This window comes from Lepidochelys olivacea (genome assembly GCF_965140295.1).
Source record: "Lepidochelys olivacea isolate rLepOli2 genome assembly, chromosome: 13".
Taxonomy (NCBI): Eukaryota; Metazoa; Chordata; order Testudines; family Cheloniidae; genus Lepidochelys; species Lepidochelys olivacea.
This window is the reverse complement of record NC_140423.1, coordinates 28,904,740-28,921,570: the sequence shown is the minus strand read 5'-3', so window position 1 is coordinate 28,921,570 and position 16,831 is coordinate 28,904,740. Positions and strand designations below refer to the sequence as shown.

At 45.1% G+C, this 16,831-nt stretch overlaps 1 protein-coding gene across 3 annotated transcripts in view; it reads left to right on the top strand.

Moving 5' to 3' along the window:
- The window catches only part of TOX2 (TOX high mobility group box family member 2), a 257,719-nt gene that overhangs the window by 191,266 nt on the left and 49,622 nt on the right, over window positions 1-16,831 (top strand). The window contains exons 4-5 of one of the 3 annotated variants that reach the window (XM_084645625.1): window positions 9,338-9,484; window positions 13,386-13,625. The exons of 1 other annotated variant lie outside the window; for it this stretch is intronic. In XM_084645625.1, the coding sequence (XP_084501751.1) occupies window positions 9,338-9,484; window positions 13,386-13,625 (387 nt within the window). The remainder of the gene's footprint in view (window positions 1-9,337; window positions 9,485-13,385; window positions 13,626-16,831) is intronic. One more of the 3 variants, XM_084645626.1, reaches the window with a different exon arrangement.

The window sequence follows — 16,831 nt, the reverse complement described above, 5'->3', positions numbered from 1 at the left end:
CAACTATGGTGATGCATTTACATTTAAACTTCAATACAGAAAAAGCCTGTTGGGAAAACGTAGCTTCAAAGCTGTTCAGCAGATAATTTCCCTCCCAGGTTGATTATGATTGTAATGGCTTGTTCTTTAGGAACAAATCTAAGGAGAGATAATCTATGCCAGAGATAGGGGTTGCCAGAGGATCCCCCAAATAATCTGCCATTGAAATAGCTGCTCGTCTATTGGGGTGATAGCAGCAGGTTGTAGGTTTTGGTTTGCTAAAGATGCAGGAATATAATATTATAGTTGAAGTTTGAAAGGACAAGTAGCTCTTGTCTGAGACATGCTATAGGAGCTAATCCTGGGAGATGGACCAAAGTCACTCTAGAGTGTTTGGTAGCCCTGAAGATATTTTGTAAGTGGAGCCCCCCCTCACCTCCTGGGGTGCATGGAGTTGGGATGTGATCTTGTAGTGTGGTTTTGATATGCATAGCCAATATCATTGTCCGTTGTCTTGCCATGCTCACAGGACTTTTTTAGACTAGAAAGAGTGGTCAGGTCAGGGTTAGCGAATATGTTTTAGCAAGCCCTGGCCTAACCTCTTTTTTCCCAAGGGAAAACACCTTCTACATCAGTAGTCACCAACCTGTCAATCGTGATCGACTGTTCCATCGCAGAGCCTCTGCCAGTCAATCGTGATCTCCAGCCGCTAAAAGTTCGGCAGTGCAGTGGGGCTAAGGCAGGCTCCCTACCTGCCCTGGCCCTATGCTGCTCCCAGAAGTGGCCAGCACGCCCCTGAGGCCCTGGCAGAGGGGGCAGGGTAGGAGTCTCCGTGCGCTGCTCCTGCCTGCAAGCACTGCCCCTGCAGCTCCCATTGGCCGGGAACAGGGAACTGCGGCCAATGGTAGCTGCGGGCATGGTGCCTGCAGAGAGGGACAGCGTCCTGAGCCACGTGGCCCTGCCCGCAGGGGCCGCAGAGGGGTGATGGCCGCTTCTGGGAGTGGGGCAGGCAGGGAACCTGCCTTAGCCCCGCTGCACCACTGACGGGGAGCCGCCCAAGGTAAGTGCCACCTGGCGGGAGCCCACACCCCACCCGAACCCCAACCCCCAGCCCTGAGCCCCTTCCCGAAGCCCGTCCCCCGAGCCCGTCCTGTACCCCAAACTCCCTCCCACACCGCAGCCCTGAGCCCCCTCCTGGAGCCAGCACCACATACCTCCTCCTGCACCCCAATACTCTGCCTTCAGCCCGGAGCCTCCTCCTGCACCCAAACTCCCAAAACTGCACCCTGTCCTGCACTCCAACCCCCTGCCCCAGGCTCAGTCAGAAGCCCCCTCCCACACGCTGAACCCCTTGGCCCCAGTCCAGCACCTGCACCCCCTCCTGCACCCCAACCGCCTGCCCCAGCCTGGTGAAAGGGAGTGAAGGTGCGGGAGAGCAAGCAATTGAGGGAGGGGGATGGAGTGAGTGGGGCGGGGCCTTGGGGAAGGGGTGGGGTAGCTCCTGGGTTGCACTTAAATTCAAAAAGTGCTCTTGTGCGTAAAAAGGTTGGAGACCACTGTTCTACATGGATTTAGCTAGTGTAGGCCCCTCCTGGGTTTTCCTCTACAATGTGTTAGCTGGCCCCAAGCTCGCGTCAGTCACCTTTCCTAGTCTAGACGAACTCGCAGTGCTTTGTAGAAACAGAAGCTGTGGGCAGACTTCTCTCCTGTTTTCACTGTAGCCTATTCTTCACAAGCAGCTTTCATCAACAAGAGTAGCAGTTCCACATGTGTAACAAGGACAAAATATGCAGTGGAGATCAGCAAGGAGAGATAATGGCTTCAGAGGAGAATTTTACCATCTATATGCTATATATAAGGATCTAGTCTTCTACAGCCAAACACAACTACGTCCGAGGTGCAACATGACCGCAAAAGTATTAGCAGCCATATGCACAACAGTCTAGAGGTAGAAGGTGGAAAAGAAGAAGAATTCCTAACAGAATGAAAGAAACAGGGAATTTTAGATAGGCAGAATTATCTACGGTGGAATTCAGCCAGGGCACTGGGATTAAAATCTCATTTTGCAGAAAGAGACCACAGACTTCTGAATGGCCAGAAGTAGTCAGTATCTTCCCATCTTGAAATAATTCATTCATGACTACACTGTCCGAAGCGTGATGCTGCTTGGAATGACAGTATATTGTCTGCCCAAATAAATTGGCTAATTCTGTGCTACTTACTGCTGGAAAGAGCTGCCTTTTGCCGATGAATTTTTTGGGAGTTAACATAAAACTGCACTTGATATATTTAAAAACATTATCTTTGCTGCCAGAGTGTCCAATTCCCATAGCAGAATCTTTAGCCTGTTTTTAATGGTGTTTTGTTACTCATGCTGCAAAAGTGTAGATTACTGGTTTCCCCATAAATAAGGAGCTCAGAGCATGTGCAGTTTGTCAACCTATTTTTCTTTCCTTTTTGGAGGATTAGCTGGAGTATTTATATGCCTGATATGCATATTCATTAAAAAAAAACTAAACTATTGTAAAAAAAAAAAAAAAAGAAGGCTGGCTTTGAATTAGAGCAGCCTTTGGGAATCTTTTAAGTAAGATGCATTTAATTACTTTAGTAACTACTACATCACATTTTACTCATGTTCCTCTGAGATGCATAACATCTTATAAACAGAGGCAGCAAACATGTCCTTTGGAGTCTAGAAGTTTGCATTGCTATAGTGCCGTGTAGCGAGGATGCCAGTGCACTTAAAAAACAGGACCGAATTCCCTCTCGGATACTCACTTGCAGCTTCTCTTTCTGTGCGAGCCACAGATACACGTAGGAGAGCAGAATTCAGATCATTGTCTCCACTTTACAGTTGGGGGAACTGAGGCACGGGGAAAGGAAATGACTTGCCCAGGGTGTTTGTGGCAGATCCAGGAATGGAATCTCGGTTCCTTATGACCCAGAGCAGTGCTGTATTCACTAGGCCATCTTCTCTTCTTTGCCTTTTTAACGGTATGCTCATGATGATGATTTAATTATGAATGTATTTGCATTTGGCTCCATCAGGGCATATGGAGCTTTACGGAGAATAAAGACACAGAGCCTGCGCCAGTGAGCCTACATGATAGGTTATATTCAGCATGACAGGAAGCAGAGATAGATAATATCGGGGATGGGGTGCTTATGCCTGGGAAGGTGAAGGTGGGCTTGCTTTTGTAAGGGGAACACATCATACTAGTGCCCTTGTTCTGAATAGGGACAGTTGTTGTTGCTTTGTTTATTTAGCTAATTAGGCTGGTGCCAGCAGGTGGGCCATTTTGGGAGAGACGGAAGGAATGGAGACTTGGAATTTTGCTCTCTGGCCTTTTCTGAATAAAGCGTTCCTTCTTTGCCAAAACTACTCACTATTATTGTTTAGAAGCTGAGTGAAGACCATCAAAGTTATTAGTATTTCTGAAATGAGCAGAATTTGAATCTAGGTCTCCAAAAAGGAGAGGCTGGAATACACAGGACTGTTTCTCCTGGGTCTTCACACTGAATACTGCCCATCACAGCCTACGTTAAAAAATCAGTGATTGTGGTAAAGGGATATAAAAGTAAGCCATGCAGAATGAAGGGAGTGGGTGTGCAGGGGATGGCTGCAGCCTTGTCTGTTTGAAAAATGCTCTTCAGAAAAGGAATATGAGCTTAGTGAGTGACAAAGGCTGGGCCAGCTCCTGCCGACGTCAGTAGCTCAGTGGTCTCAGTCGGACTGCTCTGAGGGTTGGCAGGGTCGGGGCAATTGAGTGCAGCCTGCCATCATTCACTCAGTAAAAATGCCCTGGTCATGAATGAAAAATAACAGCTATTAATGCAGTAAACAAGGAGATTATGGAGTGCGGACTGTACCATTGAGTCTCTGCATTCATTATCATGATTCTGAGAGTTACTTGAGTGGGTGCTTGAAGGCTGAGTTGCGGGATTGCATGAAGGAGAGGAGAGAGGAACCAAGAGTAAGCAGCAAAGAGGAAAAAGAGTAAGTGGAAACGGATGTCTTGGGAGAGAGAGGATGCAGATACTCTTTCTTGGAGGAGGTCTGTGGGCTAACATGTGTTGTCTGTTGGAAGCTCCGGGAGCAGAAGAATTCCCCCAGGTGATGATCTCCATGACGAGAGGAGACCATTCTGCCATCCACCCAGTTACTTGTGCCTCTGTCACCTCCAGCTTGGATTGCTGAAATGCTCTCGCCTTGAACATGCCCCTGTCCTCCATGTGTTTCTCGGGCCACCTGTCTGGCTCCAGGTGCTAGTGACGCTCTTTATATTCTGCAAGGGCTGGGAAACACTTACTTAAATAAGAGGCTGCCCAGGTGTATCAGTTAATGATGACTGGAGCTCAGCTTTCTGAGTTCAGTAGCAGGGCAGACCCAGTTGGAAGCCCACCTGCCCTTCCCTTCCACCTTTGGAACCTGCTCCCCCATGTCGTGCACCAGGATTATTTCAAAATATATTTTCCAGGTTGCTCAGGTAGCCTTCCAAATGTGACCCCATGAGTGTTCTGCAGGCAACAGCTCTGAGTGAGGATGCAGTGCTTAACTTGTTGGTCTTCTGTCACTACTAACCAATAATACTGGTCTCCCTTATTTTAGGGAGGAGGCATGTGCAGAGGTTAGAATAAGTGTCTATGGATTAGAACACTGTGGAGCTGTTCCCATCTCTGCCATTGACTCACTGGGTGGCCTTGGGTCAGTCACTCCCCTGCCTCAGTTTCCACATCTGTAAAACAAGAATGAGGATGCTGTCCCTAGGAAGTTGTGAGAGCTGATCAGTGTCTGCAAAGCACTTTGAGACCTCGTTGGTTCCGTGGCAATCCTTGTTGTCACTCCACCTGTTCAATGTGGATCTGAGGCTGCAGGTGGCGGTTGCGCTGTGGTTTGGGCGGCAGCACCGTTCCCTTTTCTTTGGATGCAGGTGGTGCAGTTTCTCACTTTTTCAGGCTTGGCTGAGGCTAGGAGCCGATTGGGAGTGAGCTTGACTGAAATTTAATCTAAACAAGGCAGAGGCAATCCTGGCCGATTTAGGAGCATTCTGAGAGTATGTCAAGGAATGTGCCAGTTCCCGCTGTGAAGGGATTTTGCCAGCCCTTTGTTATGGAGGTTTGCAATTTTTTGGTACTTCTGGAGTCCCAATTTCTCCCAGAGTCCCATGGGGCTTGGTGGAGAAAATCATATGCGGGTCTTTGAAAGACAACAAAAAGCAGAGCTGCTGAAATTTCCACCCTACCTGATGGATATGCTCTCTGGAGACCTGTCCAAAGACCATTATGGTCAATGGGAGTGTTTCCATTGTCTTCAATGGGCACTGGCTCAGGCCCTAACTCATTCCTACAATTTTTCATAAGAATTTGTAGCACGTGTCCATTATCCATAATTACACTCCTGGACTTGTTCTGCTCTGCTGCATAAATAATATGCACTTTAAAGAAAAAATGTATGATTACATATTTAATGGATAAATGGAGCCGTTGTGGTCTATTGCCCACATAATAAGAGTTTTTAAAATTGTCTTAATACAGTATTTACCCAAGAGACTGGAATGGCTGTAAATGAGAATGAGCTATTTTAGCTTTTAGGATTTTTTAAACCACATTTTAAAGCCTTCCCCATTTATAAAACACACATCTTATAAACTTCTCTTCATTTAAATTTAAAATAAGGACAATAAATTATGCTTTTCCTTGGGAGCTGGCAGATCATCTTGAACATGAAAGTTCTGGATTAAACTGACAAAATCCAAGACAAATTTACCATTTTGTCCTTTGAAATTTGCAAGTGAACTCACTGCATGTGAGCCAGACAGGTCCCATACTAGCTTCCCCACACCCAGCTCTGCCACTCACCTCAGTCCTGCTTGTCTCACCCCCTTGTTATTCCAGTTCTCTCCTGGCCCCCAAGAATATTCTGCCTAGTGCAAATACACTCAATTTCTGACCTGCAGTAGCCCTTACTGTGCCATTTCTGGGATGACTAGCCCTCTCAGTCAATGCACCTGCAGCACCCTCCTCATTTAGATTAAAAGTTTAATAGATCTTCATGCCAGAAGGGACCATTAGATCATCTAGTTTAACCCCCTGTAAAACGGAGGCCATGGAATTTCGTCGGTTACTCCTGTATTGTGCCCAATAACTTGTTTTGGCTAAAGCATCTTCCAGAAAGGCATCAAGTCTTCATTTGAAGACTTCAAAAGATGGAGAATCCACCACTTCTTTTAGTAGTTTGTTCCAATGGTTAATCATCCTCACTGTTAAAAAGACAACTGTAGAATGAAATATCGTAGACAGGCAGACACATTTCCAAGAGTCCCATGACTTGGGCCCCAGTTCTACAGGGTGCATAAATGTATGCCTAATTGTAAGCATGAATGGTCCCCCTAAAGTCAGTGGGACTAAACTCCCGTGGTTACAGTTAGGCACGTGCTTAAATCCCTTGTTGAGTCAGGGCCCTTGTCCTAGGCCTCTGGTGAAGAGAGACTGGCTGTCATACAGTATTCCCACCGATCTTTTTTGTGCTTGTGTCCTGAGATAGCTGTTGAGCATAGGACTCCCAGAAGCAACATGCAAAACCTGCTGTTCACAAACGTTTTCATAACTTGGACCTCCTCTTTCATACAGAAACTGTCTCATTGGCCCCTCCTTTCCCATTCTATTCATAATCATTCACCATCCCTGCCGCCACTACAGCAATTACTTATCTGGAAAAGTTCTAGGAGGCAAGTATTTGATGTGTTTGTAGTTGTCTCAGTGCAATTTAGCATTTGGAAATGAGGAGGAGGGGCCAGTGCCCTGTGAGCAGTCAGCTGTCCAGTGAGCCCCACTATTTGGGAATGTGTTAGCTGGATAGTGTGCATTGGAAATTCCTTGCAGATATATAGCACAGGCCACTGCTGTCATTCTGTCATTAACTCACATTTCTGTGGTTCTCCATGTATTTATTTGTATCTTTTCACAATGATGTGATCTGAGGACAGTGATGCAGTCTGACCCTAAAGGGCATGAAACATAGTCAGCCTAAGTCAAATTCTTGGTGTTATTTCTATGCAGGACATATTTGCTGTTTGAAAGTTAAATCCCAGCACTAAGTAATTAACATAGAAAGGGGTTGCTCTTGTCAAAATCTGTTCTCTCCCCATGTGTATGATCTGAATGCATGAGCGGAGTGTGCTGTCTGGTGTTGTGGAAGAGCTCTCGATTCCTGACCTGCAGCAGTAAATCTGCTTCTGCATTTGGATTTATTTCCACTGAAGCCTGCTGAGCCCTAGCAGATCTTCCCTCCATTTCTTACTTTATGTGCTGCTCATGGTGTTGGCAGGACTTCCCTGTTAATGAGCGATTGCACCTCAGTGGGTTTATCGGAAGATTGTTAATAAATAAAGCCCTGGGTCTTTAAACTCATGTTAACATTAATCAGATTAATACAGAAAGCACAAAGTCTGGAAGATATTTAAGACTGTGTTTGATTTCCCTCCTGCTGACTTCTTCTGTGGCTGAATCAGATTGTATGTAAGTAGCTGGCTTAGCTCTGTCTCTGAAATTAGTAAGAGAACTCTGGCATGCTGCTGATGACATTGACATGTGGATAGGCCTCCCTCATTTATAGGGCGGGGGTAACTGATCTGTATATGGAAGGGAAGGTGATAAATAACCTAATGTGAATTCTGGTAGGGTTTTCTCTAGGAAAGGCAGCACAGATTTCGGTTGCATAGTCTTTTCTGGGCACTTCTGAGTCTGCTGTTATTTGACTAGTCCCCGAGAGTAAATTCTGTTCTAGATTCTGATCTGACAAGCATTACTCACATGAGTAGTCTTCATTCATGTGAGCAGTCATATTGGATTAATTGGGACTGCTTGTATGTGTAAGGGTCTCTCGTGTGAGTAAGTATTTGTGGGCTCAGTCCTGCAGTGATATCGGTGCTTAGGTCCCGATTCTACAAAAATTTAGAGATGTGCTTAACTTTACAAACATGAAAAAACCCATTGAATATCAAAACTACTCATATCTGTAATGTTCAGTGTGTGCCTAAGTCTTTCCAAGATTGGGGCTGTAGCGTGCCCAGATGAGACTGTGGGGGAGAGAGTGGATTAATGGAGGGAGAGGAATACAAACTAGTTTTCTTTTTTATCAGATTTGCTAGCTTCACTGAGTAACAAGCAGTACAGTGAGGACTACACAAAATCCTCCCATAGACACAGGAGGGTGGGTTTTGTGATCGAGGAGAGCAACATGGAGCATGGGAATTTCCCTGCTAGATCAGACAAGTGGTCCATGTAGTAAAGTGTTCAGTGTCTTTGGTCATTTCCCTGAAGAAGGCTCTATTTTTCTACAACCTTGGATCCAAACAAGTAGCACGTCATAATAGTGTTGTTATTCTGTTATTACATCGAGTCTGGACCTTCAGTAACCCCTCACTGTTATATTTTTGTGATTACTACATGTCTCAGTTATTACTCTGTGTATACTGGATAATCAGACGACAGGAAAATCATCTCTATGAAAAGTACAAGGGCATGCAAAAAGTCAGGATTGGAATGCAGGAGGTCCTCATTTAGAGACCTATGCTTCATCCACTAAACAATGCTCCATTTATAGAAAGGCAACTCTGTCCTCTATTTGTGCATGCAACTGCAGGTGCAAATTGGGTCAATGCATTGCCAAACTTATGCACACAACCATAGAATTTGCATGCATAAATAAGGTTGTGTATTTTTGGTGTCTGTATGTATATGGTTCTCTGCCCTTTGTAAATTTGATCCGAAATATTTAACTTAAAACATTAAAGTCCACAAAGACTTTTAAGAGAGTGATAAAGCAGGTTGGGAACTGGTTTGGGCTCTCTTACACTGGGTTCCTTATGGTCGTAGATGACAGCCATTCCTTTACTGCAGTTCCCAGAGCCTGAAGGAAGATGTGAAAAGCCAGTTGGAATTAGAAACGCTGGACAAAATTCAGCCCAGATGTAAGCAGATGCAACCCATTTGACTTCAGTGGAGCTGTAGCCGCTTACATCATGTCTGAAGTTTGCCTGATGTTTCTCAGAGTATGACTCATTCTCAGTGGGAAGGGCTTGTTATAATGTGGCGTGATCTGAGCAAGTGCAGCAGTCCTCTCCAGGATTTCTTCTTCATGAACGCACTATATTCCTGAGGCCAATTACCGTGAGTCAGTGCTCAGTTATTGGGTGATGGGGTGGTCTAGAAGTACCTTTGATAGACAGATTATGGGCCAGGTTTTCAGATGGTGTAAGTCAACCTAGCTCCATTGACTTCGGTTGAGCTACAATGATTTACACCAGCTGAACATCTGGCCTTGTATCTCTATTTTATCTGTCTTTTCTCCCTTCAGTATATAGGTTCCCACACTCTTCCTGGCACCATGGTATCCCACTATATGAACAACAGCCTGGAGGATCATCCATGTCCAAAGGGCCTTCAGTTTGAGGCTGGGCTGATTGTATATTCTGAGGCTTGTTCAGAGATGGATGGCAGAATGGTAAGGCTGAAAATGGCTAGACAATGAACATTTCTTTTGTTGGTGAACAGGGCGTTTTACTCTTCATGCAGTAACGGTCCTCACCATAGCCTCTCTCCCTAGCTTAGCTTGGGAGTATTTAAGCATCTGTTGTCATTTTGCTCCTTTTCCTTCTGCATTTTAATGATTTATGTAGCACCTTTCATCAGTGGTGTTTGCGATTTAAGCCTGACATCTGTACAATCTGTCATATAAACTAGACATACAGATTCTCTGCCCAAAAGAATAATATTAGTTTTTTTCACCTTTTCACACAGCTGGCCCTTAGGCAATTATAATTTCAGCCCTTCCAGCAGGCTCTGTCTGTTGTTTTCCATTACTTTCCAGACGGGTGCAAAGATGAATTTTTGCAGTTTGGTGTCTGATGTGCTTGCAGTGTTGGTTAAGGCCCCAGCACATGTTATCTTTTGAAGCTGGGAAAGGGCTGAGCTGCTGAAGAATGCAAAACAAGCCTGTTCGCTTGTATATGGGCCCGATCCTGCTGCCTGTTTCCTTATAATCCTGCTCCCATAGAAACAAATGTGAGCTTTGCCACTGAGTTCAGTAGGAGCAGAACTTGGCCCTGAATGTGTGAGTGTGATGTAGCTCTCTTGCAGGCCATGGACTGAAGTGGAATTTGCTCACAGTATGGTGGTTTACGTTGTAAGCTGTCCTATGGCGCAAGTAGGCCATCACCATTCTGTTGGGGAGTTAGAGGGCCACGCTGGGTCTGTCTTGCTCTATCTGTCGTTGTGCGGTTTGTTTTCTGTGTTCATGGATCCAGCCTAACTGTGGTGGTTGTAGGCTAATGGGATGAAGAGCTCAATTTTCAAGAGTGGTCATATTAAGAGGGGATCCTGAGGGAGCTCAGGGAGACACTTCAGCCCACAGAACCCCATTTAGACGCCACACTGCTGACGGCGGCACCTGAAGGCAAAATCTGGGCATCCTGCTGCAGTGGCATGAGTCTGATCATGCACAGCGCTGTGCGCCTCTGAACACATCCTGTTTGATTGCCAGGGGGCTGGAAACAGAACCGTCTCAGTGAGGGGTCCTAGGGTAAGATTGTCCAAAGTGACTCATAGAATATCAGGGTTGGAAGGGACCTCAGGAGGTCATCTAGTCCAACCCCCTGCTCAAAGTAGGACCGATCCCCAATTAAATCATCCCAGCCAGAGCTTTGTCAAGCCTGACCTTAAAAACTTCTAAGGAAGGAAATTCCACCGCCTCCCTAGGTAACGCATTCCAGTGTTTCACCACCCTCCCAGTGAAAAAGTTTTTCCTAATATCCAACCTAAATCTCCCCCACTGCAACTTGAGACCATTACTCCTTGTTCTGTCATCTGCTACCACTGAGAACAGTCTAGAGCCATCCTCTTTGGAACCCCCTTTCAGGTAGTTGAAAGCAGCTATCAAATCCTCCCTCATTCTTCTCTTCCGTAGACTAAACATCCCCCGTTCCCTCAGCCTATCCTCATAAGTCATGTGTTCCAGTCCCCTAATCATTTTTGTTGCCCTCCGCTGGACTCTTTCCAATTTTTCCACATCCTTCTTGTAGTGTGGGGCCCAAAACTGGACACAGTACTCCAGATGAGGCCTCACCAATGTCAAATAGAGGGGAACGATCACATCCCTCCATCTGCTGGCAATGCCCCTACTTATACATCCCAAAATGCCATTGGCCTTCTTGGCAACAAGGGCACACTGTTGACTCATATCCAGCTTCTCGTCCACTGTAACCTCTAGGTCCTTTTCTGCAGAACTGCTGCCGAGCCATTCGGTCCCTAGTCTGTAGCGGTGCATGGGATTCTTCCGTCCTAAGTGCAGGACTCTGCACTTGTCCTTGTTGAACCTCATCAGATTTCTTTTGGCCCAGTCCTCCAATTTGTCTAGGTCCCTCTGTATCCTATCCCTACCCTCCAGCGTATCTACCTCTCCTCCCAGTTTAGTGTCATCTGCAAACTTGCTGAGGGTGCAATCCACACCATCCTCCAGATCATTTATGAAGATATTGAACAAAACCGGCCCCAGGACCGACGCTTGGGGCACTCCACTTGATACCGGCTGCCAACTAGACATGGAGCCATTGATCACTACCCGTTGAGCCCGACAATCTAGCCAGCTTTCTATCCACCTTATAGTCCATTGTTGGTTTTGGTTGCCTCCACTGAAAAGTGCTGAGCCCCTGTGCCTGTAAATTGGGGGCCTTTAAGGTGTCCCAAGTCGGGCACCCAAAATCAATAGTCACTTCTGAAATCCTTCGCCCTCTTGACTGTGGAATTTGCTTGTTGCCTCAGTCTGCCAGAGCCCGAATCTGCTGGCCTTCAGGAGATGGGACAGGGCACAGGTTTCTGGGGGACAGGATGAATGATTGAGTAGGGTCAGATCTTTGTGGGGAGTGTTTGTTGTTTTGTGTCATTAGTTCTAGTGTCTGGAGCACTGGGTGGCATGTTTTAAGTAAGTAAATACAGTAGAAAGTTCTTGATTTCTCTGCCAGTCAGGGGACTCAGACTTGCCAGAGAGGCACCCCTCTTTGTAAACATGGGGCTTTGATGACAAAGGGAGGGTTTGCACCTATTGTTTTACTGTTATTCAAAAAATTAAAAGGAGGTCCATAAACCTTCATGAAAGAGATGCTGCAGTCAGAGCAGTGTCAGGTAAGGCTCTTGGCAGTAAGGCTCAAGCATCATTCTTAACACACCCCATTGTGTGCCTGGGCCACACTATACAGCACATGGGAGCAAACTGTGTGAGAGACCCTCTGTGTCTAGGACACAGTCGCTTCTGGGTCTCGGAATCTTCTTGGTTTTACTATACTGAAGTCACTTCCCTAATGATACCTCGGCATGGGGCCAGATCCTCAGCTGGTTAGGTTGGAATTTGTGTTTTCGCAGTGCGGTCAAACAACAAACTTCTGCAACAAAACCTACTTACGTTCTGCTATCTGGCCTAAAGCCAGATCCAGGCCTGTCTGGGGGAGGCTGGGGACTTCTGCTTGTTCTGCTCCAGAGTATACGATGTATTTATTTATTTCTACTTGTACTTTTCTGTTTAAGCCAGGGAGCAGGGGATCCGAGAAGTTGTGGTAACTTGTTAAACAAGAAGAAGTTAATTTTTTGAGCTTCTCACTTTTCTAAGCGATAACACGTTGTATTTGATCATGTGCAGCATGCGAGGAATCGCAACTCCTTGCAGCTGCATCCCTGAGCAGAGCAGGGCTGAACTTTCAAAAGCAAGGGCTGACGATGTGTCCACACAATATGTGTGTGTGCTCAGTTGGTTGGCCCAGCTAGTTTGACATCCCGTGGCTATGACCAGGCATTTCAGAGGAGACTGTGAAAACCCCACTTTGGACAGTTTGGCTGTAGCCTGCCCTGGGGGAAGTTTCTTCCCGCTATTATAGCCTGAAGCATTTCTCTCTGGTACATGCGCACACACATTTTGCTAATACAATTTAAGCCCTCATGTTGTAAACCCTTAGGGTACGTCTACACTGCTAGTCGCCCAGGCACAAGCCCACCTGAGAGCCTAAGGCAGCTAGCCGTGCCGTCACAGTCACGCTGCTTTGCTATTTTTAGCGTGCTAGCTCAGGCAGACCTAGCGTGTCTACATCTACCTGAGCTGGTAATTACACCTCCTAGCTGCCGTGTAGACGTAATCCTTGTTTTCCCACAGGGAAATTATGGAAAGGAGAAACCACAAGCATACGCTGCCCAACTCGCTCTCTTCTCTTGTTTTGGAAAGGGGCAGGGAAGAAGATTTTTCTCTACCAGTTCTGTAATATAATTTCTAAATCAGTCAATACTAGTTCATCATAAAGTAATTTTATAAGACAATAAATAAAATACATTTTTAATTAAAAAGTAATATTCTCCTAACTCAGATCCAGGAGATGGTCCACTCAGACGCCACTTCCTATGATTCCAACCGTCAAGTCCCCCTGATCAATCGACCAGGGATGTTAGCCGGTCACATGAGTGCCCTCAGCCAGTCACAGCTGATTTCTCAGATGGGTATGAGGAGCGGTGTTACCCATGGTTCCCCATCACCCCCAGGAAGTAAATCTGCTACACCATCTCCCTCCAGTTCTACTCAGGAAGAGGAGACAGAATCACATTATAAGGTACGTGCAGCCATGCCTGTTTTAACAGACATACAATAAGAGAATGACAGACAGTATTTACAGTGATAGAAATAATTCGCTCTAATAAGAGAACAGACCTTTTGTTTTTCCTTTGCACAGAGATAGAGACATTCTCTGTAACAGGCGATTGTTTACAGAGAACTTTTCTGGGCTAGGACGCGGGAAAGCATGGCAGATTTGCAAATCATATCAAACATTGGTGTGCTATATTGGTGCATATAACAACTCAATGAATGAAAGTCTCTAATTCTGAGAGAAGTTTTCTCCCCTAAGTCTTTTCTTTCCTACTGCAGTTGCCAGATACATCATGCTACATTGTTCTTTCAGATTAGGATTTTGACAATAAATACGTGGTTCAGTGCTCAATTTTTTTCCCGTTTCAAAGACTGTATCTGTAAAACTAGACTTTGTGTTGGAAGAGAGAAGCAAAAATCCAGCGTGTGATTTAGCAGAGTCCTTAAGAAGCACCCGTGTCAAATAACAAAGAAAGCATCCTCTGTCTTTTAATTCACCTGGGTATTTTTTTAGCAACCGGTTATTACCTAGGACAGTTAATAAAGTGATGGTGACACAGGATATAGTGAAAGTTGCTTGCCATTCTTGTTTGGCTAGTGGTCAGAAGCCCTTAGGATGCCAGTTGTCTTGAGTGGATGAAGAGAACTGATAAACAAAGAGGTAAAACGTAGGGAAGATTATAAAATAAAAATCACCTGCTTCGTTAGGACTGGTGTGGAGGAAGTGTTGAAGGACAGCTTGGGCTAAGATTTCTGGGTCACCTTAGTCATCCTGCATCATTCTCAGAAAATGCACTGGCAGAGCAAACTCTTTGCGCTGTTGTCCACACGTCTTCCCTGACTCTCCTTGCATGTGGGCAGATTGCAGAGATGATTATGGTACAGCCATAATGTCTTGTGTACCTGATACATGAGCATTCACCGACATTGGGTACTTTGATGTTTAGACTTGTAACGTTCTGGGATGGTGCTGACCCGTTTGTTAAGCCTTCGTGGAAGGGCTGTCTCTGAAAGATGCTACTTCTGAGGAAGACACTGTATTACCAAAATCACTGGCTTGCTGGTAGTGTATCTTCATTCCCAGAAGAAAAACCTCCTGAAGATCAAATTGTGTGTGTGTTACCCACAGTAACAAGTAATATAGTGACCGCTTAGCTCTAGTATTAGGGCTGAGCAAACTATCAAATACTTTCTCATGAAACTTCAGGAAAAAATATTCTTCGTTTTCATTTCACTTTTCATGAAATGAAAGTTTTCATCTCAAAACCTGACATTTCAAAAAGTGTGTGTGGATGCAAATCTGATCTTCATTAGAACTAACTTGCGAAAATAAAAATATATTTTTGCTTGAAAATAGAAGTATTTTATGAAATCCTCAGATTTTGCAGTTTTAGAATTTGGTTGTGTCTATTTGGCACAGCCCTATGCAGCCAGAGGAGTTTGGTGATCTGCTGGCTAGAAGAGACTGTATCACCGGCAACTCAAGGGTCACAGAAAGCAAATGGCATTTGCTTTGCAGCTAAAACCTTTCTTGCAGTGAGAGTGCAGTGTGAGTTTTAGGCTAACTACACTCAGTGTCTGCAGCAGCTTTTTCCATTGTACCTTTACCAATCACCTTCAAGGTTTCAGCCTGACAATATGATAGTACAGGAGTTACCTGTTAGGTCATGGATTTTTTGCTGGATTTCTTATAGGTCCAACGAGTCCCAATGAGGGAGACAGAATTTGGGGATATGTCAGATTCTTGGAGCAAGATAGCTAAGGCAATTGATAAAGCCCTGTATTTTTTTTCTGGCCACAAATATATACCTTGTCTATCCTGTATACACATAGCAAGTTAGGCAAAGCAATAATCAAGTGGTATGTTTCCTGGAGAAAAGAAACCACAGTGTAAAGAGAGCACTGGAGTCACAGTGGCTTATGCGTTTTTGTTTGCTTTCTCTATATACACAGCTGTTGGAAATATTTAAAGGCATCAATCCATCATTTATTTTATGACCATTAATGACCTTTGTACAACAGATCATAAAAAGAGTTTCTAACGAACAGAAATTAAAATATCTACCAAGAAAATCATATTAACACATAAGAAATGGTCCTGATGCCAGGAGGTGGTTTTTCTATTCCCACAAAAGCCAGTAATTTGTGAAAACTGGATAGAGACCAAACGCTGAAGTAAATTGTAACTCTTATTGGAAGCGTAGTGACCCACTGCAAGAGGGATCATGAAAGATCCCTTCACTGGAGAATTTTCAAAGCCCTGAGGGGTCAGTGGGGGAACCCAAGCAACATACCAGTAGATAATTCAGATGTAGGGGGAAAGCAGCACACTAACATTTTGTGCTAAGTGACTTCACTTCCAGCACTTCATGGCTGAAAAGTTGTTTTTGTTGTTGCATCAAGGCAGAAATATGGCTGTTTTGTTTTCACTAGTAGTGTCTGGAAAGCTAAACATTCTTGTGCCCCTGCCCTGTCTGCACAGGCTACTCATTTGAATTCACATCCATTAAAACAGTAAGACAGGGGTTTTCAAAGGAAAGACCAATGGACATTTCAATGGCATTTGGGTGCTAAACTCCTTTTGAATACCCCAGCCTAAGAGTTTAGTGTGTTTCCGGGCTTAGTTGTTCCCAGGATTAAGCATCCAACTCTTACTCGCCCAGCCTGGGGAGTGGGTATAGTCCCAATTACCCTTGCTTTAGAAATCTCTCTGCAGGTTTTATAAAATTCAGATGTGACCAATGAAGCCCCTGACTCTTTGAGAATCGCCTAGATGACAGCAAAGCAGCCTGTTTATAATTTGATTGCCCAAACCTGTGAATTATCCCAGCTTACTCTTCATGTTACATCGATTGTTCTGCACACCGGCCTCTCCAATGGAGTAAAGTGCGTTATCTCAGGGCATTTATAGCTGGATTCACATCACAGCACTGTCACATGTTAAAATAACATTCACAGCTGTTTTCTAAGTCAACAGCAGCAAATCCAGGCCATTCTGAGCTGCCCCTTGTGAGTGATTCCACTTGAATTATTGGCAAAAGGCATTCAGTCCTTGCGGCAGTTCCCACTGCTGTGGGCACTAGGCTCCTGAACCCATGAGGGAAGACCGAGAGCCAGATTGTGCTAGGAAGACACTGGCTCCCTTTGGGTGCTCTGTGGAGCCAGCCCATA